General features: G+C 29.4%; 1 protein-coding gene across 6 annotated transcripts in view; it reads right to left on the minus strand.

The window, feature by feature from the left end:
* LOC139094749 (prominin-like protein) overlaps window positions 1–19,561 on the minus strand; it is a 27,050-nt gene continuing 7,489 nt past the window's right edge. For 2 of the 6 annotated variants that reach the window (XM_070645913.1, XM_070645912.1), the window contains exons 2-12: window positions 11,455–12,165; window positions 7,294–7,567; window positions 6,872–7,224; window positions 6,659–6,783; window positions 5,663–5,686; window positions 4,413–4,858; window positions 3,382–4,351; window positions 3,201–3,322; window positions 2,857–2,907; window positions 2,480–2,704; window positions 1–2,411 (exon numbers count right to left, since the gene is read on the minus strand). In XM_070645913.1, the coding sequence (XP_070502014.1) occupies window positions 2,372–2,411; window positions 2,480–2,704; window positions 2,857–2,907; window positions 3,201–3,322; window positions 3,382–4,351; window positions 4,413–4,858; window positions 5,663–5,686; window positions 6,659–6,783; window positions 6,872–7,224; window positions 7,294–7,567; window positions 11,455–12,028 (3,204 nt within the window). In that variant the 5' untranslated portion in view covers window positions 12,029–12,165 and the 3' untranslated portion in view covers window positions 1–2,371. The remainder of the gene's footprint in view (window positions 2,412–2,479; window positions 2,705–2,856; window positions 2,908–3,200; window positions 3,323–3,381; window positions 4,352–4,412; window positions 4,859–5,662; window positions 5,687–6,658; window positions 6,784–6,871; window positions 7,225–7,293; window positions 7,568–11,454; window positions 12,166–19,561) is intronic. The other 4 variants (XM_070645915.1, XM_070645914.1, XM_070645918.1 and 1 more) reach the window with 4 other exon arrangements.

Genomic DNA, 19,561 nt, shown 5'->3' on the forward strand with positions numbered 1-19,561 from the left:
TAAATTTTTATTATTTTTTGCAGACTTTATTTTGAAGTTGCTTTTTTCTCATATTATCATAGAGTCTTTTACAATTAAATTGAATTTTTTTTTATTTTCATCTTCCTTCCTCTCATTTTTGTGGTTTTCACAATTTTTTTTTTGCATTTTTATCTCTCTTATTTTCAAATTTTACATCTAATTCGAAAAAACTTTACTTTTTATTAAATTTTATCAGCTTTTCTTGTTGCTGAACGTTTCAAAATGAAATTATATTTACTATTCTTTTATACACATTTGTTATGCATTTTTTTGGTTATTTTTAAGGTTGCATTTCATCCTTAGAATCAATCTACATGTTATAAGAAATTGAGACAAAATAGATATATCATTACACATGTATAATAATAAAAGATGATTCTAAGAAATACGTGATGTATAAATAATATACTTGCAATTTCTATAAACTTTCATCATAAATTGAATTCGTAAAAATTTTCTCATAATAATGTATATTATTATTTATTAAATTGAAAATATTGTATAGTAAATTTTTACCACCATTAAATTGAATTAATTGAGCCATTCTGTTTACATTTTAAAGTTATTGCATATATGGTGTCTCTAATGTATATGATGATGATAGAAATGGCCACAATTGAGTAGGAATTAAAAGAAAAACTAGAAATTGAACTTATAATTACATTAGCGGCGAAAAGATAAAATTTTAAGCGATACTTTTACATTAAATCCTTATACTAAAAATGTTTTTTCGTTCCTTTATATCATCTTATTGGATATCATTTGATATTCTAAATTTTCATACATTTCTTGTTATGTATCATCTTAAATTTTAAATTAAAAATCACATGAAATTAAAGATTTTTTTATTTTTCTTTTGTTATACGCTTTGAAGTACTCCTCAGACACTGAATCTTCACCTACTAAGTTTTGATATGAATTGTCAAATAATTGTTATAACTTTAATACTTTTCAGATCTTAATATAATCCAACACATGAGAAATTCATATGAAAATGTGTTGGACGAAATCACTAGAATGTTAAATGTGAAGATACATTATGAGTTCTGGACTAGTTTCTTGCTGTACTAAAGGATCTGATCTACATTAGATTTTGTATGACTTTGCATATAAGATTCTAAATCAAGAATGTAACCCTACTGAAGATGTAAGCCATTACCTAAGGAACAGCATGAAACTGATGAATCCTTCAACTTTGATGAAACTAAATTCAATTGTAGATTCGAGCGAATTCTAACTAACTACAATATTGTAAATTAAACTAGAAGAGCGTTGAAATGGTATCAGTATAAAAATGATCTTTGATACTAAAAATATCAGTGGGGGCAGTATTGTGTTTTTTCAGCAAATACAGTTGTAAACATAAAAATGGAATGAAATTAATACCTGAATTGAATTTAATCTTAAAGATCAAAAAACAAAATTCAGGATTAAAATTCAAATGAGTTTAAAATGTGGACATAGAGAAGTATAATATTGAAATTGATTGATTGACTAGTGAAAAACAACTAAAAACACCTGAACATCATAATAAAAAAAATGGAAATGGCAAAAAATTATTCAATTTTCCTTTTGTTTGTTTGTCGAATGGAAATAATTAAAAAATATTTTTTTCTTTTGAATCAGCCTTGTACTTCTAATTGATGTAATTGAACTTAAATCTAGTAATTTTAAAATTTTTTTTATTGATTTCTTGTATATTTTTCTTACTTTTTTTCGATTAAAAAAATGAACTTATAAAAAACAATTGGCATTATTTGGGATAAAGTGGTTGTTTAATGTATGTATATAGAAAAATGGAAAAGTAGGTAAATTACTTCAATAATGAATTGGAATATTGATCGCATGTGTTTCCCTTGAATTAAATTCTTATCCCTAACAGGTAAAGAGAATGCTCTTTAGAGTCTCTAAATATACTAAATGAGCATGCTTACTCAACTCTTTCAACCATCCTCTTTGTTTGCTAGGTTATAATTAATATTTTACATTAAATTGTTTTTGTAGCACTGAAATTTATGCTTTTCTTCCTTAATGAACACCAAAGAAGGAACAAAAATAATTAATTATTGAGAAAAAATGTAAATTTCCTAGCACATTTAATTATTTTTCAGCATCCTTATAAAAATAGGTATTTTTTCCGTTCATCTCAATGTCATTTATATAAAATACATTTTTTATCATCATTATCATCTTCATAGTAGTTTTTTTTTCTTAATCTGCTCCTGTCTAAATGTTTTTTAACCCTAACTGCACATAATGCTCATTCCTACTTTATTCGAAAAAAAAAGTTTTTTTATATAGGGAGATTATACATTAAGAGAGAAATTGTTAAAAAATTACTTTTGAGTATTTATTCATTTTCGCTTGGTGCTGAACTTGGACCAAAACCACTAAAATACACACAACAGGGGAAAATTTTAGTCAGTATTGGCAGTGTCATCATCAGAGATGGATTTACCTATAATAGTATGGAGGTGGACGTTCGTATTCTGATGATGGTGGTGCTACTGGATTTTGGTAACGCGGTGGTGCATTATCCCAATTTTTTGGTGCCATATCATTATATCTAGCATCGCGAGGATTACTTGAGGAAGGTGCAGGACTTGCTTCCTCATAATAATCACCACGTCTATCTCGTCCTTGACGTCTATCATTTTTACGGCGACGTTTATTCTTTGGAACACTGAAAGTATTAAGAATGTTAATAATTCATTCAGAGACTAAGGCAACAATCATCCCAAAACCATAAAAGATTCACAAACTATAATTACTTAACATGTTCACTATAATAAGCTTAACGCACAAAAATAAAGGATTTATCTAATTGACACTTACTTTGCCAATGGTATGTTATCTCGCTCACTGTATGCATCATACAAATACTCTCTGAATATATATGTGCAATATTTTCAAGAGAATAGAAAAATGAACAATTTCAATCACAAGATGCCACACGTAAAACGGTTTGTATTTTTATGGTCGTTTCATTCCAATAAATCAAATCAATCAGGCATTCACAGAAAAATAAAAAAAAGAAAATATAGAAATGAAAAGATACGTTTTTTTTGGCAACAATAAGCATAATTGATAACGATTAAGATTACACGAATCATTGGATATTTGGCACAAAAATAAGGATCTGTTAAATAATAGAATTAAATAAATAACGTATGACTTACGCTTCAACTAAGGGTCCTGGATAAGGATCAATTTTTTGATAAAGTGTCGATAATTTTGCACTAAGTACAATGGTTGGGAAGAACAAAAGGACACAAAAGATGACACCTGCCCAAAAGCCATTCTAGAATGAAAAAACATAATTTAGTAACTATTAAATGCTCCAATGATGATATTACTTACAAATGGATCAACGACACGATTGCAAACCGTAACAATCGTCGAATTGTAAACATTACTAATTGGTTCGCATCGTCCAACATCATTGGTTGTTGTGTTAATGACAAGACTCAAATATGCTTTAACATTACGACTGAAATTGTCAAGCAATTCATGTGAAATTTGCTGAACGTACGATGTTCCTTGTTCATTTAGGAATCGTTCTGCTTCATCGATTTCTTGGATTAATTTCATGATGGCTTTTTCGAAAGTCGTCTGCTTAAAATGAAGCTTCTCATCCAATGACTTTGCAAGTGAAAGCAATCGATTTGTTCCATTAAGCAACGGATCTACTAAATTCTTTTGGTATGTACGCAAGTGTAACTCTTGAACATCAATTTTTGTTTTAATTTCACTGCTGGTTGACAAACGTGTTGATGCGACTTTCAAACGATCTGCGAGACTAATGAGATCAAAGTGTGTTATGTTTTGTGTTAGATTATCAACATATTTGTATGCTTGGAAGTTGTTTAGTTGTGATTTTGATAATTGTCGAATTTCACGTCTCGCTTCGTCGGATAAGATTTTCACTTGAGAACTAATTCCAACATTATCGGCCAATTCATTCAACTTGACATCGATTCCATACTTCTTTGGGAACTCTTCAATTTGACTTATGTTGATATGTTTCTCAACTCCAAAGACCTTGAAAATTGAATTATTTCGATGACATTCACCAATAATATGAGATATTCTTAATGGCTCTGAATCAGCATCTGTTCCCTCATTTGCTTGTAATGGAACTTTACGACCCTTTGGAAAGACAAATTTATTGACATCAATAAATTTATCAAGGTATGATGTAACTATTTGATCATTTTCTGGATCTCTAAGTGGATCACAAACACCACGTCGCATTACAAGTCCAGAAAGGAATAATGCCAAACAGATTACGAGCAATACAGATATTGTTAAGAAGATTAAAGCGACAGAGCTAAAAGCAGACAATAATGATTAATTTAATACGAGTCAGTTATGGAAATTTAAATACATACCACATCAAAAATCTGGATCCAGCACCCTTTGTACAACAATCATCTCCATAGCCGTCCGGACGCTTTCCACAAATTCCACACAATAATCCAAATGTTGCAAATACGAGAATAATGAGCAAAACGGAACTGACAATAAGTCCTCCGTAATAACGATAAATGCTATATTGAGCAATATAGTCATCGGCAGTTATGAAATATTTGTACGTGTTATTTCCAACCAAATCCGAAACTCCATCAATTTCACGTGTTACTCGATTAGAGATCTCTTGCATTGCCTGCCCAACCTTATTGATAGACATTTTTACTTCAGGCACATTTGATTTTATGATATTTTCAATTTCATTCCTGATATCCTTAATCTTTTTCTCACTAGAATCAACAGTTTGTTGAAGCGGTCCATCCAATAATGACTGCACATTGTTAATTATTTCTGTTTGATCGGGAAGCTGGAGGAGCGAACATAAAAAAGTTTTATTATTATAACTTACATACATCATAAAAAATGAACGAACATAAAGCATGAGATTAAAAGTATATGTATATAGATATTTATATTTAAGCATTTGCGAGCAATGAAGTGACATGAAAATGTTTAAGTTGATGGATTATCCTAAGTTTACTACTTTCACATTAATGTTAGTAAATATGTACACATATTTACATTGTTTCATTTTATCATCAATCAATTCCTTATTTTTTGAAGATGTAAGGGAACACAATGAATTTTATGGATTGTTTTTAATCAAACAGCATGTCCATGCACAAGCATATTTTAAATAAATAAATTTTTTTGTGAAGATTCTTCTTGACCAATCTGTTAATAAATAATATTATGGAAAGGTTTCCAGCGGTTTGAGGTAGCATAAATTATCGACTTGAACTCAATATTCCTGATGATTTCTAAGAAAAATCTTCAACAATGGAAATCGAGGTAAAAGTCAAAAGTTTCACAAGCAAATCATAAAATGCTTAACTAAATTAGTCATGCCAAAAACATTCATATAAAGGTTATAATTAAGTAAAATTAATAGATGCCAAAAATGAGATAAAAATAAGTGTAATAAAAAGTTTAAAAAAAAGTATTTTACACATAGTGTGAGTATTGAGTTTCTAGATTGCAAGACATATATATCATATTATTAAAAAATTTAGGAATTGCATAACAATAAAGGAGAGGTTGAGATTATATGATAGATATATAAGTAAAGTTAGAAGGTAAGGATAAGTTTTGAGAAATGTATTCAACATACCCTTGGATAATATCGATCTAATTCCTATTTGAGTTAAAGTTTGTTTTTTTTTTTTGGTTATTTTGCATGATATATGTTTGAAATGATATTTATACAACAATTAGCGTGTAATGAGAAAGGAAAAGAATAAAAAGTTTCTTTATTGTATTATGTCCCAAAACAAAAATAACAAGACTGTACAGCAGGGACGTAGCCAGATCAAGGAGAAGAAGTTTTGATAAACAAAATGATCTTGAATATTTAGGTCAGAGCAAGTGGGCAAGCTTTCATTTTTTACACCTTAGTGGTATGCCTCGACCAAAGCCGAGTGGCACACAGGATGCCCACCACAGATTTAGAAACTCGGTATATCATTTTAGGCACTTAAAGTACCCATTTATGTCCCTCATTTGATAATTTCTGGCTATATCCCTAATTGACAGCATAAACCATAGACATTAATGATAACAAAAGAAGAAATAATAAAAATATTGTTTCTGGCTGAGAGGCTTGAAGCAATTAAAACATATAAAAAAAAAAATACATATTGTTTCATCTGTTATTGTTTTATAGACTAATAAATAAAACAAGAATTGGATTATGTGTTAGGAGGACCTCATGAGAATAAACTTTTTGCGTAAACAGCACATATATAATATGACATGAAAATGTCGTCAAAATTGTTATAGAATGAAATGAAATAAATGTGTTAAAAAAATCAACCCAAGTTGGTTGATGGTATGTAACATATCGAAAGATGATATTCTATGGAAAATAAAAAAAAATCGAAAGCCATTTCCCATCAGACTATAAGAAATTAACCACCAATAGCAAGGGAAAAAGTAAATTTTTTGAAAATAATGAAAAGAAGAAATGCAGCCATAAAAATGTAAAGTAAAATTTGAATTATTTTACACTAAATGAGAGGAAAATGAAATGAAGAGTAATGATGTTAAGTGATATGTTTTAAAAGACAGCTGCTGTCCATCAGCATTATAACATATATGTAAGTCTTACCTTATCGTAATGAATATTATTTTCATCCAAACGTCCAATTTCGTAGTCCTGTTGGACTTGCTTGCACTCATTTGTACGACACTGTTGCAATGCATTCAACAGTTCACGTTTAACTCCACGAAGTCCTTTATAATCATGAGCAATCGGGAAAAAATACATAAAACGTGTGTGAGCATTGTTGCATAAAATAAATTTCTAGTTATATAAATTTACCGTCATTCAATTGCGATGCTTTCTGTTGCATATCCTTAGATACTCTGTTCATTTCCAACAAGTCACTTTGTATTTGTGGTAATGACTCGACAATGTCATGTAGTGTATCAAGTGAAACAGCATTTGATGCCTTATCTAATTTTGCAACAACTGTCTCGGATGTCTTATCAAGAGTATGAAACAGGTGCTCCTTTAATTCTCCATAATTTGTCACAAGAAGATGATTGACTTGATATGATGTCGACTTAAGATACGTTCGTGTATCGTCAACAGCATAACGTGCTGATATTGTGGCATTCTCGACACCATGCTGGAGTGTTATGTTAGTGACAAATGCCACAATGACACCGAAGCTGCAAATAAGTTAGAATACATCAATTATTTGTAAGCACTAAATATTAATTAGGAAAGTTATTGCTTACATCATGGATGAAACGACACATAGAAGAATAAAACCGAGGAAAAATCTTCTACACGTGTCGTGTTTCTTATCAAATGGTTGAGATCTACCGCCACATGCTCCAGCACATCGACAACAACAGAAGCATAGACCAATTAATGGCATCAATAAAGCCGTTATTATTGTCACAATAGCAATAATAATAATGAGCCAATATTTCTTAAGTATTTCGTAGTATTGATGCCGTTGTACATTCGGTCCTAAGCTCACTGTCATTTCATCAATTTCGATAAAGCCTAAAGGCAGAAAATAAAATAGCACAAAAATTTCATTATTTTTCAGTTGATTTAGCCATAAAAAATGTAAATCGGAATTTAATTATGTTCATGGTACAAATAAACAATATTAATGGTAATTCAATTAATTTTATGACAAATTGTTTTACACGTTGTTATTCTGTGTATTTCAATAAGCACCAAAAATCTGTCAGATCATGTATCCACATATAACGTATGAAATTCAGCCTTGCACATTATTGATTTTCTATGGCAAAGAGTATTGAGTTCACAAGAACACATAGACGGAGGCAATCAGTAGCAGTAGTACAAAAAATTAATTATTTTCCATTGCTTCAGTACAATGAGTTTAAACAAGTTCTATCATGATGAAATAGATAGAACCAAAATAATTTATTGAGCATTCAAAAAAAAAAAAAATTCTTCGAACCGAATTCATTATTATCAATGTTGGAGAATCAGAAATGCTTTAAGGGTAGATTCTTAATGCGCATTTGATTGTGAACGTGATGCGATCACCTCTAAATATTTTGAAATTTTGCTTTAAGCACAGCCATTTGACAGTTGAGAAATCTGAATTAGCAATAAAAATATTGTAGGTATTAAACACATGCAGCGTAAATTCCAGACAAATATGAAATTCATTTTTATATGCTTGCAATATATTGCTCTAAAATCTCATGAGTAAACCTAAGCGATTAGCTAATTGGATTAATACAAATATTCATAACATGAAAAAATGACAACTTTTTTTTTCTAGTAATTGTTGAGTAATTTCAATTTTAAATATCAAAATGAGTAATTTGGGTTATCAGCACTCAAATCTCTATATGGAGACATTATGTAGAAATATAATGATTTTTTTCTGAATACTCTGCGAATTTCTCATTTTTACTGGGCTATGAAGCATAGCAAACAAATAAGGATATATCCGTTAAAATCCAAATGCTAATGAATAGCATAGAAATGCTTAAACATCAAAAAATCCTCGTTTTTCGAGACTTTAGTAAAATTGTTGAATAGAGATAAATGTCAGGAAATTTGAATTTTGTGGAAAGCAATATCATATCCAGACACAAACAATTGTGTCAATATTTAAAAAATAAACTTCAAATTTTTATGATGATACAGAATTTATATTATTAATTAAACAAACAAAATGCGTCATATAGTGATAATGCTTTCATTTCATAGGGTATATCCAAAATTGTTTATAGCATAAAAACATGAAAAGTGAATTAAAGCAACGAGGCTAGTGGAAAAATTGAATAATTTGAGTCGTTTTCATGAAACGCAATTTGCATCAAATTCATAAATAAAACGAAGAAAAAGTGGATCTTAATGGATATTATTATGGTTCATTCTACTTCAAGTGGGCTAGTCGTAATCAAGAATATTCAAATTTTACCGCGTTCACAAATACAGCAAATTTTTTTTTTATGACTAACTAGAAGCTAAATGTTAACTTTTTGCCATTTTCACAATGACTATCAAAAAAAGTGTTTGGGTGTTTGTCGTAAGGACTCGTGAAAAGCCTCCAACGGTGAAGTACAACAAACTTTTGTGTCAAAAATAACACGTTTCATGACTGATAATGAAATAGTCATAGTCAAAATAGAATCATTTACAATGAGCTAAAAATGATTCACGTTTTGCATGCTCATCATAATAAATCCTTACTTATCGTTTACACGATAAACTGAAATAAAAAATTGACTTTCGTAAAATATTTTTTGAATCCGTAAAATATGCGATTCGGCAAATTTTGTTTTATGGCATTTGTGTCGTAATCTGATAAGTTTCATTTTCAGTAGATGGAGGTAGATATCGCAAATCATGTCTCATAAAAAAATCTCATCTCATCTTGTTTCTAAAAAGTTCAGTGGCTTTTCAGTACCAATCTCCTTCATCGAACAATGGCAAAAAGTATTAAAATGAAACGAATTCATTCCATTAAGACACGTACTGAAAATAATTCTCGATGTCGGATTTCTTTCTTCTTCTCCTTTTATATTCATTTCCATTTTTTATATTATTAAACTTTTTTTTTCTTTAAATTCCCTCAATACAATACATGATTAACATCAAGCATATGAACATCATGATAATTTCTTTTATTTCATATTTTGATTACTTCTTTCTTATCCCTTTGAGCGTGTTTTTTTTATTATTTTACAATCATATAAATGCCCAAACATTGATTCAGACTGTGTCTGCCTTTCTTTTTCATTTTAATCTTCACATTCGCTTTATTTTCCTAATTTTTCATGATCATTTAAAATTAAAATCAAATCAATCATGAAAGGTTTCGAAGGTTTAATCTCAGATTTCTCCCATAAACATTTCGTCCATTGACCCTATCGATATATAGTCGGTGCTTGAATACGAGTACATTTTATGAGCTCTTATCTTGTCTCGGTCTCTCGTCTCAACTTAATTTCACTTAAAGACCATTTCTTAATGACTTATTTTTCTATTCATTTAAATTTCAATAAGTTATTCTATTACAATGTGTGTAAATCTGTTGAAACTAGCTTTATGAAAAGGATATTACATTATCTGAACTATGAACAATGAAGAAAAGTTGATATTTTTAAAGCAGACACATTATTGTTAAGTTCATAAACGTTATAGGAGGGTCAAATACAATAACTCAACATTTTAAAGCAGGTATGAAACATATTCATAAAGCTATTAGTAATGTGCTGCTAAAAGTTATTATTTAACAAATTTCAACAGACACAGTCACAAGTAATATGAAGATCTTGCATAAATGTCAAGATTGCATCTTATGAAAATTATATCTCATATGATGATGGCAATAGTATTGCTCATGAATAAATTTCAACCCACCCCCGTACATCTCATACTAATAAATTTATAGAATAGCAATAGAGAACTGTAAAAAACATTTTCAAGATGGGTATAAATGGATTCCTTTTAAATTACTTAATAATTCCTCGACAAAGTTCTTTTGTTCATTGAATTGTTTTTCAAATCAGAATCTTCTTTTTGTACCTTTTTGAAAAAGTTTTTAATGCTCATTTTAAGGAAAAAAATTATTAATTGAAAGAACAATAGATAGTCGTAGAATATAAAGCATGAAAGCATTAAAAAAACACAAGAGAAGCAATCACACTACGAGTAATGTAGTAGAACCGAGAACAATTGAATATGATGATGGCATGTGTGTAAAGCTTCTTTGTCTCGACCATCATATGTGGTTTTTATTTCTCTGTGTGCTGCTCATCACAAACTTTACAGTTATTGCAGTAAAGAAGAACGAGAAGTTTTCAGTACATACGTTATAATGTGAATTGAATATTCATGTTTGTGTAAATGTAAATTTTTCATTTCTCATAACCCCCTTTTTAAGCACTTAGTTGTGGCTAATTCCTATTTAAAGAGCTGAATCATTGTATTTGATACAATAATTACTGAAAATATTTATTGATTTCCAATGTAACAGAAATCACTTGAAAGTCCAATTCATTAAAAATCATTTCAATTAATCAGCATCAATTAATTAAATCAATTCAAAACAAATTCTATAGAAATTATTAAAGTTGGAACGAATATATGTGTGTCAGCTATTAACTGTATTATACACATTGACACGACAAGATGATAATAATTTTTTTAATGATGGCATGTCGCTCTTTGATGTGGGCATATTAATTAACATTTCTTCTTCCTATTTCTTTTTTGGCTTTGTCATCATCGTTCGTAACCATTCACATTTCACGACATTATATGTGGATACACATGCTGCGTATATTCATCAGAGTTCACATTATTTATCAAGTATCAATTTATTTTTACTTTCATATACTTGAATGTGGGTGGATTTAAAAAAAATTGAAAAAAATGAATGTTTTGTTCCTCACCTGCTGGAATAGGCTCATTTTTGTCAATAAATAAATCAATAATTGTATTTGTGAGATTATACAGTTGCAGCATGCCTAATGCATTATAACCCGTTGAGCTCAAATATGTCATATTATGTGGCCATATTGAATATTTTGTATTTTCAATCTCCAAAATTCTCTGCTGTTGTTGGTGTTGTTCTTGGCGTTGTTCCTGTTGCTGCACGCCAAAATGATGTTCTCGATTTGGTATGTTAGCAAGATTAAACTGAGGTTTCTGGTAGACTGGTGTGCGTCGATTATACTGTTGATTGCTAGCTATCTGATCTTGCAAGGAATATGTCTGTGGCTTAACTTGCTTATGAAGTCTCTCAAATTCCTTATGAAACTCATATTGATCATTTGCTAAGCTATCAAATGCATTCGCATCACCTACATTTATTATCACGATAATTGCCAAAATGGCTATTAAACCTAATTTTTTGCATTCATATCGATTGGTCGTATGTTTATATTCTCTTTGTTGTTGACAATGTTCATGATGGGGGTATTTATGGTGCTTCTGTTGCTGATGATGGAAAGATGGCACACCCATTGTATTTAAAGAATCAAATTAATGGGATTGTGTGCTCGATAGAGCACAATGAGCAATTTTAAAATGAAAGTATTTAAAGCCCGCTGATGTTGTTTTGCTTGCTTCTGATACTTCTGTTGCTATCAACTTTCAGTTATCTGTAAATAAGAAAATAAAACAAGAAGTAAGTAAATTTCAAAATCATTCTACTAATGCTATTTAATACAGTTCAGTTTTCTGAACTTAGTCGACAAGGAATATGATTCATCGCCCACTCAAAATATGATAACGAGACTTGCTTTTCTAAGAATATAAGAGCATATGATTATGAATCATAAATGAATTCACAAGAAGATGAAGATTATTCGAGTGTAAATTATAGAATATGATTTTTTATATTCTGATAAGTGGAATAATCGGAGCCACTTAAAGCAGTTATTCCTTCCTCATTTCGAGAGCTGTTGAATTGTAGTCGCACATAATAGAGTAAACAATTAAGGCGTTAAATAAATTTGCAAAGTGCAATTAAAACAATTAAATTACTTCAAGCGAAATAATGCTTAAAATTAGTCCGTCAAATTCAGCCAATTGAGTAACCATTAAATTGGGTATTTAATAAAACTAAAATTAGCCTTTAGTCACGAATTGTTTGGAAAAATAGGTAAAGAATGTGACACGAAGATTAAAAATTTTTTTAAATTAAAACATCAGAAAACAATGAATGAATGGCACTTTAAAGTGTTTCAAATGACATGAGAGCTGAGATGTATCTTATTGTTAACTGTACTCCTTTGAGCTCAGTGAATTTTCACAAGAGTTGTAGACACAAACGTCAATATAATCACCATATGAATGATTTTTTTTCGCACAAAAGAAGAAATATGAAAATTAGAAATGAATGAAAAGTAAACAATCATCAAAGTATGACACATTAATTTTCATTGTCAACGCTGTGAGCGAGAGGCGGAAAAAATATAATGAATATATAAATTTTAAGACATTCGTCATATAATTGAGTGAAATTTAATTTTTTGTTTCATTTTTCTGCACACTTCCAGGAATTAGCAACTTTTAATTTCATTTTTGTATTCAAATGAGGTTGCGATTTTATTATTTTCGGCATCACAACTTTTCTTTTTATGACTCACGAAAAAACTGTATACGGCTAATTTATTTCGTTTACAATATCGACATTAAAAGTAACAGCTGCTTGTTTAATAGCCAAACAATCTCAAGTGGTCATTCAACTACTTAAGATTATTATGATTTTAGTTATATATTCAGTCAGATTTAAAGCATGTAGGTATCATTTCGCTAGAATTACTTCACTTCTAATGAAAATTTATAAAAGTAACGTTCACGAGCCATCATACATAAAATTCATATAAAATGTTTTCTACATGTAAGAACATACTGTAAAGAGTGTAGATCTGCTGAAATGATAAGGTCTTTGAATAATAAAAAATGAATTGCTCTTACGACTGACTGTTTGCTGACTTTAGAAGAATACTTAAAAAGTAGAGTTATAACATTACATTTCACCTTCATAACTAGTTAAATATAGCTCACTATTTACTATGTATATTAATTCTGTGTCGGTCGAACGGTGAACATAAGTAAAGCGGTAAAACGCAACATTTAAAATTTAGATTTTCCCTTGATGCTACATCCTGAAACATCTTTTTTAAAGTAGTTCCCAAACATCAATGAAAGAAAAAAAATCTCAATTAATGCTCACTTACGAAATCTTTGTGAATTTGAATCAGAAATAAAAAACAGATGTTTTCACAAATCATATTAATTAAAGCACAATACGAATCTTACGTAATAATCTTACAGAACTGAACTAAATAAATATGTATAAATAATACATATGAGAAAAGAACGAGCAAATTGGCCATTAAAAACCCATAAAGATTATTTCACTCATTTTTCGTTAAAATTCTCTTTTCATTGAGTTCTTCAGACTTTAAGAAAAATAAACAGAAATTTTTACACATTTCTATGACGTGAGATAAACTTTAACTGCACAACTCATGCTTGTAGAGTCTAACCAGAGTGGTATATTGATATCTGGTGTTACAAGAGTAAGGTCTTTGTGGTCGAGTGATTTAGAGAATTCCAAGAAAAACGTCTCTCAGGCTCCATCACTGTCTATATAAATTCAAAGCTGTTTTGTCGAAATATTACATTGAATGTGTCTTGTGAAGATTTCACAACGATATCGCGTCTTTTAATATTCATTATTGAATGATACATATAAAAAAAATCAAATTACTCATTAATTAAGCATTTTACAGTGAGGTGGTTATTTATAAATTTTCATGGTCATCATAAAAAATTATGGTCATAAGCCACATTAGTTAATGATTGACTCAGCCAATTGTATTGTGCAGTTTGGTAATGAAAAAAAATCTCATTCAAACAGAAAATTTGCTTGGTAAATCGAATTGAAGTTATTATGAAGCCAAGTGTGGAACAAAAGTTCCAGGCAGTTTATTTTGATTCCAACGGATGTCATTATGTTTTCTCTCGGCATGCATGTCAATAAATAACATAAAAACAGAGGTAGTGCGAATGATAAAAATATCACGTTAATGCCATCTATGTTCATTATTCATCATTATGAAACTTTTTTACTATTTTAGAACTCAACAATTTATCTTAAAGATATTCATGCATGAAGATCATAAAATGTTCTTTTACACGATTGTATACATGTACTTTAATTGTTCAGTACTACACAATTCAAGAATAAATGAAGGAAAAGACATGATTATGCAGACTACAAAGGAAATTCGCAATGTTTGCAGTTATAAAGTTCAATGATTTTACCCTTCAATTTTTTATTATATATTCTTATTATTAGCATTCTTTCTGCACATTCATTCATACATACACTGACTTATTTAGATCTGAAATTTTCTATAGTAGACGTTAAACTTCCTGCATCATTACAGTACATATTTGATATTGAATAAATTTTATTTTACTAAATTTTGTTTCTTTATTACATGTAAGAATGTTCGGAAATATGTCTGTAGTTAAGCATAACATAAAAATGTCTTTCGACACTTTCACAAATACGAGCCTAATTTTATATTATATTTAGTTAATATTCTTGCCAAGAATAAAGGAATGAATTATAATTACGTCGAAAATGAATTTTCGTTTATATGGATAGAGCAAAAAAAGGTGTAGAAAATTAATGCTACCTGTCAATGTCTGTTGTAAATCACGTAAAAGTTCAATAGAAACTCATTATTTCAATTTTTGTTTTTTTGAAAATTAGCAATTGCAAACAGCTAACTCGATATGCAGGAATAAACACTGAATAAGTGCGCGTGCAATTGTCTGGGCGCCCACGTTTACCGAACAGCACAACATCAACCTGAATTTTTAATAAAAATGTCTTAAACTTGACTTAAAATAGACTTCTCTTTTTCGCTTTGGCAAGCGCAAAGAAATAAACTGCTGTGAAGAATGGGTGAGTAAATTTAGGTCATGTACATACACGCTAATTTTTTTTATTCATTCTTACTCTAGCTATGCAAGTTCAATCTAAAATTAGAATTCACGAAAAATTATGATCTTTTTCCTTTATGCAAAAAAGTCTTTGTTTCCGTTTCTTGTTCTGTTCTAATTTATGCAATGCGCAAATCTTGTTTCGAAAAGTATTTCTTCTATTGCTGCCTTTGTTCCCACACTTGAATTTGAGATTTAACTGAACTTCTTATATTGAAATTGAAAAATAATGTACAATTTTATCTGCATTGAAATTGAAATAGTTCCACTATAATTACCTAGTGGAAAAATTTCTGGTTAATTAAAAGGAAATTAAAATCGCTCGACTTAATTGTTATTGAATTTTGTATGCCTTGAATTCCACAATCATATTTATTGAATCAGACAAAGGAACTATTGTAAATTTAATGACAAATCCATATGTGCTCTAAACATTTATGTTGAAATTTCTAAGAAAAAGTAACTAAGTTACGAAAATATTGATGTATGTACATAGTAGGTTAAGACATATACACACAAACATGTAAATATATGTACACATTTCAATTAAAATCCACTAAGCATGATGTAACAAAATTCAATTGATTTTCATGCCTTTTTGTCAAACTAACAGCATACAATGTGAAACATATTAAAATTATTTTCATGGTAGAAAAGGTATAAGCAACAGACAATACACGAGACATACACAGATATGCATACTTAATGTACATTTTGATAGATAAAGAGTAGCAAGACATAATAATGTTAACAGCTTATAATAATAATAATAATGGCAAAAAGTCTTTAATGTGAACCTATAGCTCATAATATATATTTTATTGTTGCTGACTATGGAAAAATGAAGCAAGAAGAATTACCGAAAAAAATCACTGAATCGCATCAAACAAGTGAAGTGATATATATATTTTTTTATTCCCATATTTTTTTGCATATATTCGAGATAAAACAATGAGGAAAAATTAATTGAATGGTGTGCGTTATGTGTGTGTATGCGAGCGTCATTGTATACATTTTATTGTGACAGCATATTTGAAAAAAGAGAATTCATTCTCAACATATAAATAAAGAATGAAGTAGTCTATATTCGCTCGAATCTGTTCAACCTGTTCCGGATAAGTTCACCTGTTTCTCTTTTGTTGTTATTGTTTTTATTGCTTTAGTACTACTCGACAATATTTTTCGACATAACAAATTTATCGCATTTCCATGGTTCTCAATAACAGAACCCATAGCTATTCGGATGCAACCAGAAAAATAAATTTTAATTAAATTTTATACGTAAAATGGGGAGAAGAGTGAAAAAAAAATAAAGTCAAATAAAACATGACCTATGTCTGCAAAAAAAAATCATTCAATTTCATCTCTAGAGGATGCTCTTCATGTTCTTCACTTGTATTTATCTTCCCTTCCATTACTGAATGGATCTACTCAGATTTTACTAAAATTCAATGTATGCATTGCATTCACATCAGAAAAATTTAAATCGACAGAATGAAGGAGACTGAGAGATCTTTACACAATTTTCAAGCAATTCATTATTCAAAGTTAAAATTGCAATTGTGTACTGTTGCGAAAGAATAAGCTTTAGATGAAGGTTTTGAACTACATTCTACCTACATAAATATTTTTCATGCTTCTCTATCATATATGTATACATATTTTGTTACTATATCTTCATTCACAATAGTCACATTCGACGAAAGAATAAATTGAACTTTTCTAGCACAGATTTTACTTTCACATAGTACTCGAACGAAAAAAGATCCCTCAAATGTGCTATGTTGCCAGTTTTCTGTTCATTCACTCCAATTCGATTACATTTTCTTTCTCTGTTCTACAAAATGCTTATGCTTATCTTAAATGCTCTTAATAAAAGAATTCTCTTTTTCCCGTATTATATTATATTATATTAAATTGATACAAAAGTTGATTGTCTGTCGCACACATGTTTTGTCATAGCCACTTCCAGCAACGACTAACATGATAACATGAGTGCAATTTGTGTAGATTTTCTCATTCTTTATTTTTTGTGAAGGGAAGAAATGCTTAATGACGGAATCAACTAATTAAGAAAGAAGTCAAAATGCGGAGCAGAAACGCAACTTTTAAGCTTTTCATTTCACTTCTTTAATTTTGTGTCATGAGAAATTTACGTTGATTTGCAAAATGTAGTGAATCAAGACTAAAGTTTTCTGTTGTTATTATGCTTAATGCTTAAATGTTGTACTTTTTGTTCGTGCTGTTGTCGTTGAGTACACATTATGCAATGCATTAAAGACATTTTAACGGAATAAATGACTTTTTCCCTTCTTTTATCTAATCGTCGAGAAATGCTTATGTAAGTTCTTCATGTTATGAGAATATATTTCTCGATTTTTTTGTTATCTACGATTCATTCATACCACAATACAGTAGTACATTTATTTTATTTGAAACTTCCATATCTAAAAAAAGAAATACAATGGAAGGACGGACGGCATTTATGATAAGAATCGAAAAATGGACTTTTACTTTACTCGTTATAGTGATTGTTATGTATGCCTTCATTGACTGCACAAAGCGAACCTGGATTAGCTATTATGCTTTTAAAAATTAATGCCTTTTCTATTCGCAGCTATGTTTGTTTAAATCTCATTTTAAATCCACTCAAATATGATTAACAAGAAAATTTAAATTTTCACTTTCTTATATCATTTTTCATTAAAAATGTGCAGGCACAACGATGTCGTGTTTATGTAGGCAATGTTTATGTTTATATTTTCAACTTTTGACAAATATTTTAATATTTAGAGAAAAATATTGTCAAAGTGACGAGTATGGAATTTCTTGAACGTTAAATAAACACTCTGTATTAATGCAGGAATTTATCATATTTCACGACAAATTCTAATATTGTGTCAGAGCTCAAAAAATGTTTATAAACAAAAAAGCAGGCAGCCATAAGGACGAATGCTTCGAATGTGAGAATCAGCATAAAGCAAAGCGTGGAAAAATAAATGAATGAGCTAATTAGATCTTTATGAAAACATTAATTAAATGATAAAAGATAGTCATTGTTTATGAGTATTGTACATAAATTATCAAGTCAAGTGAATCTCTTAAGTGATTGTATTGCAAAGTTTAATGACATCATTTACACAGTTTTGTACTCTTTTTTGTTCTCAGCATCAACATACAATAATAAACAACAGTTATAGCGCAATTAATTGACGAGTACAGACACTACTGCTGCTGCAATACGCATATGTATGTAAATATGCAAACATGGCATATTTTATGAATATATGACATTAATAAAATTTGTTATTATTAAAATTTATAGCTTCATCTTAATTCATTCAATTCTTCTTCAATTTAGAACGATGAAAGAAATTCTCAACTGAAAGGGAACATGATAATAAAACATGACGAGAACGTCTTTCTATAAATATATATGAATTCATAAAAAGTTTCATCATTTCTAAAGGCGGTTATTTGAATTAGAATTTTTAAATTTACATAAGAAAGGGCTCAACATCATCATTGTCGACATCAGCCATCATGTGTTTATGTATGCAATCCCAGTCACATTTTTAAAGCAATTTAATAATCATTCAATGAGCTGTGAGGTTCGTTTCATATTTCTTTTCTGGTGCATTATCGTTTAACAGAATGAAATATTGTTTATATTTTGTCTATTTTACTGTAAAATGATGCTTTTCTTCATTCTGTAAACGGTTGTAAAAACTTCTATCAACACTTTTTTGTGATAATAAAAAGCTGATAACGATTCCATCTATTTAAATTTAGATTAATGACTAAGTCTGAGGCAAATACATTTAGACCGCAGTCATGGAGTAAATTTTCGTTTCATTTCCCCTCATAGCTTTCCATCGATTATTTTAAAATGCATAAATACATCACACAACATAAACATAACACAACACACGATATTTCTCACTCCAGCTAAAAAGAGGCAACACGAAATTAAAGAAGAGCATTTAATTTAATATTTATGAGTTTCAATCTGAATTTTCTCTTTCATCA

This window comes from Chironomus tepperi, unplaced genomic scaffold (assembly GCF_022539635.2).
Source record: "Chironomus tepperi strain 1889 unplaced genomic scaffold, CSIRO-AGI_Ctep_v1 contig_354, whole genome shotgun sequence".
Classification (NCBI taxonomy): domain Eukaryota; kingdom Metazoa; phylum Arthropoda; class Insecta; order Diptera; family Chironomidae; genus Chironomus; species Chironomus tepperi.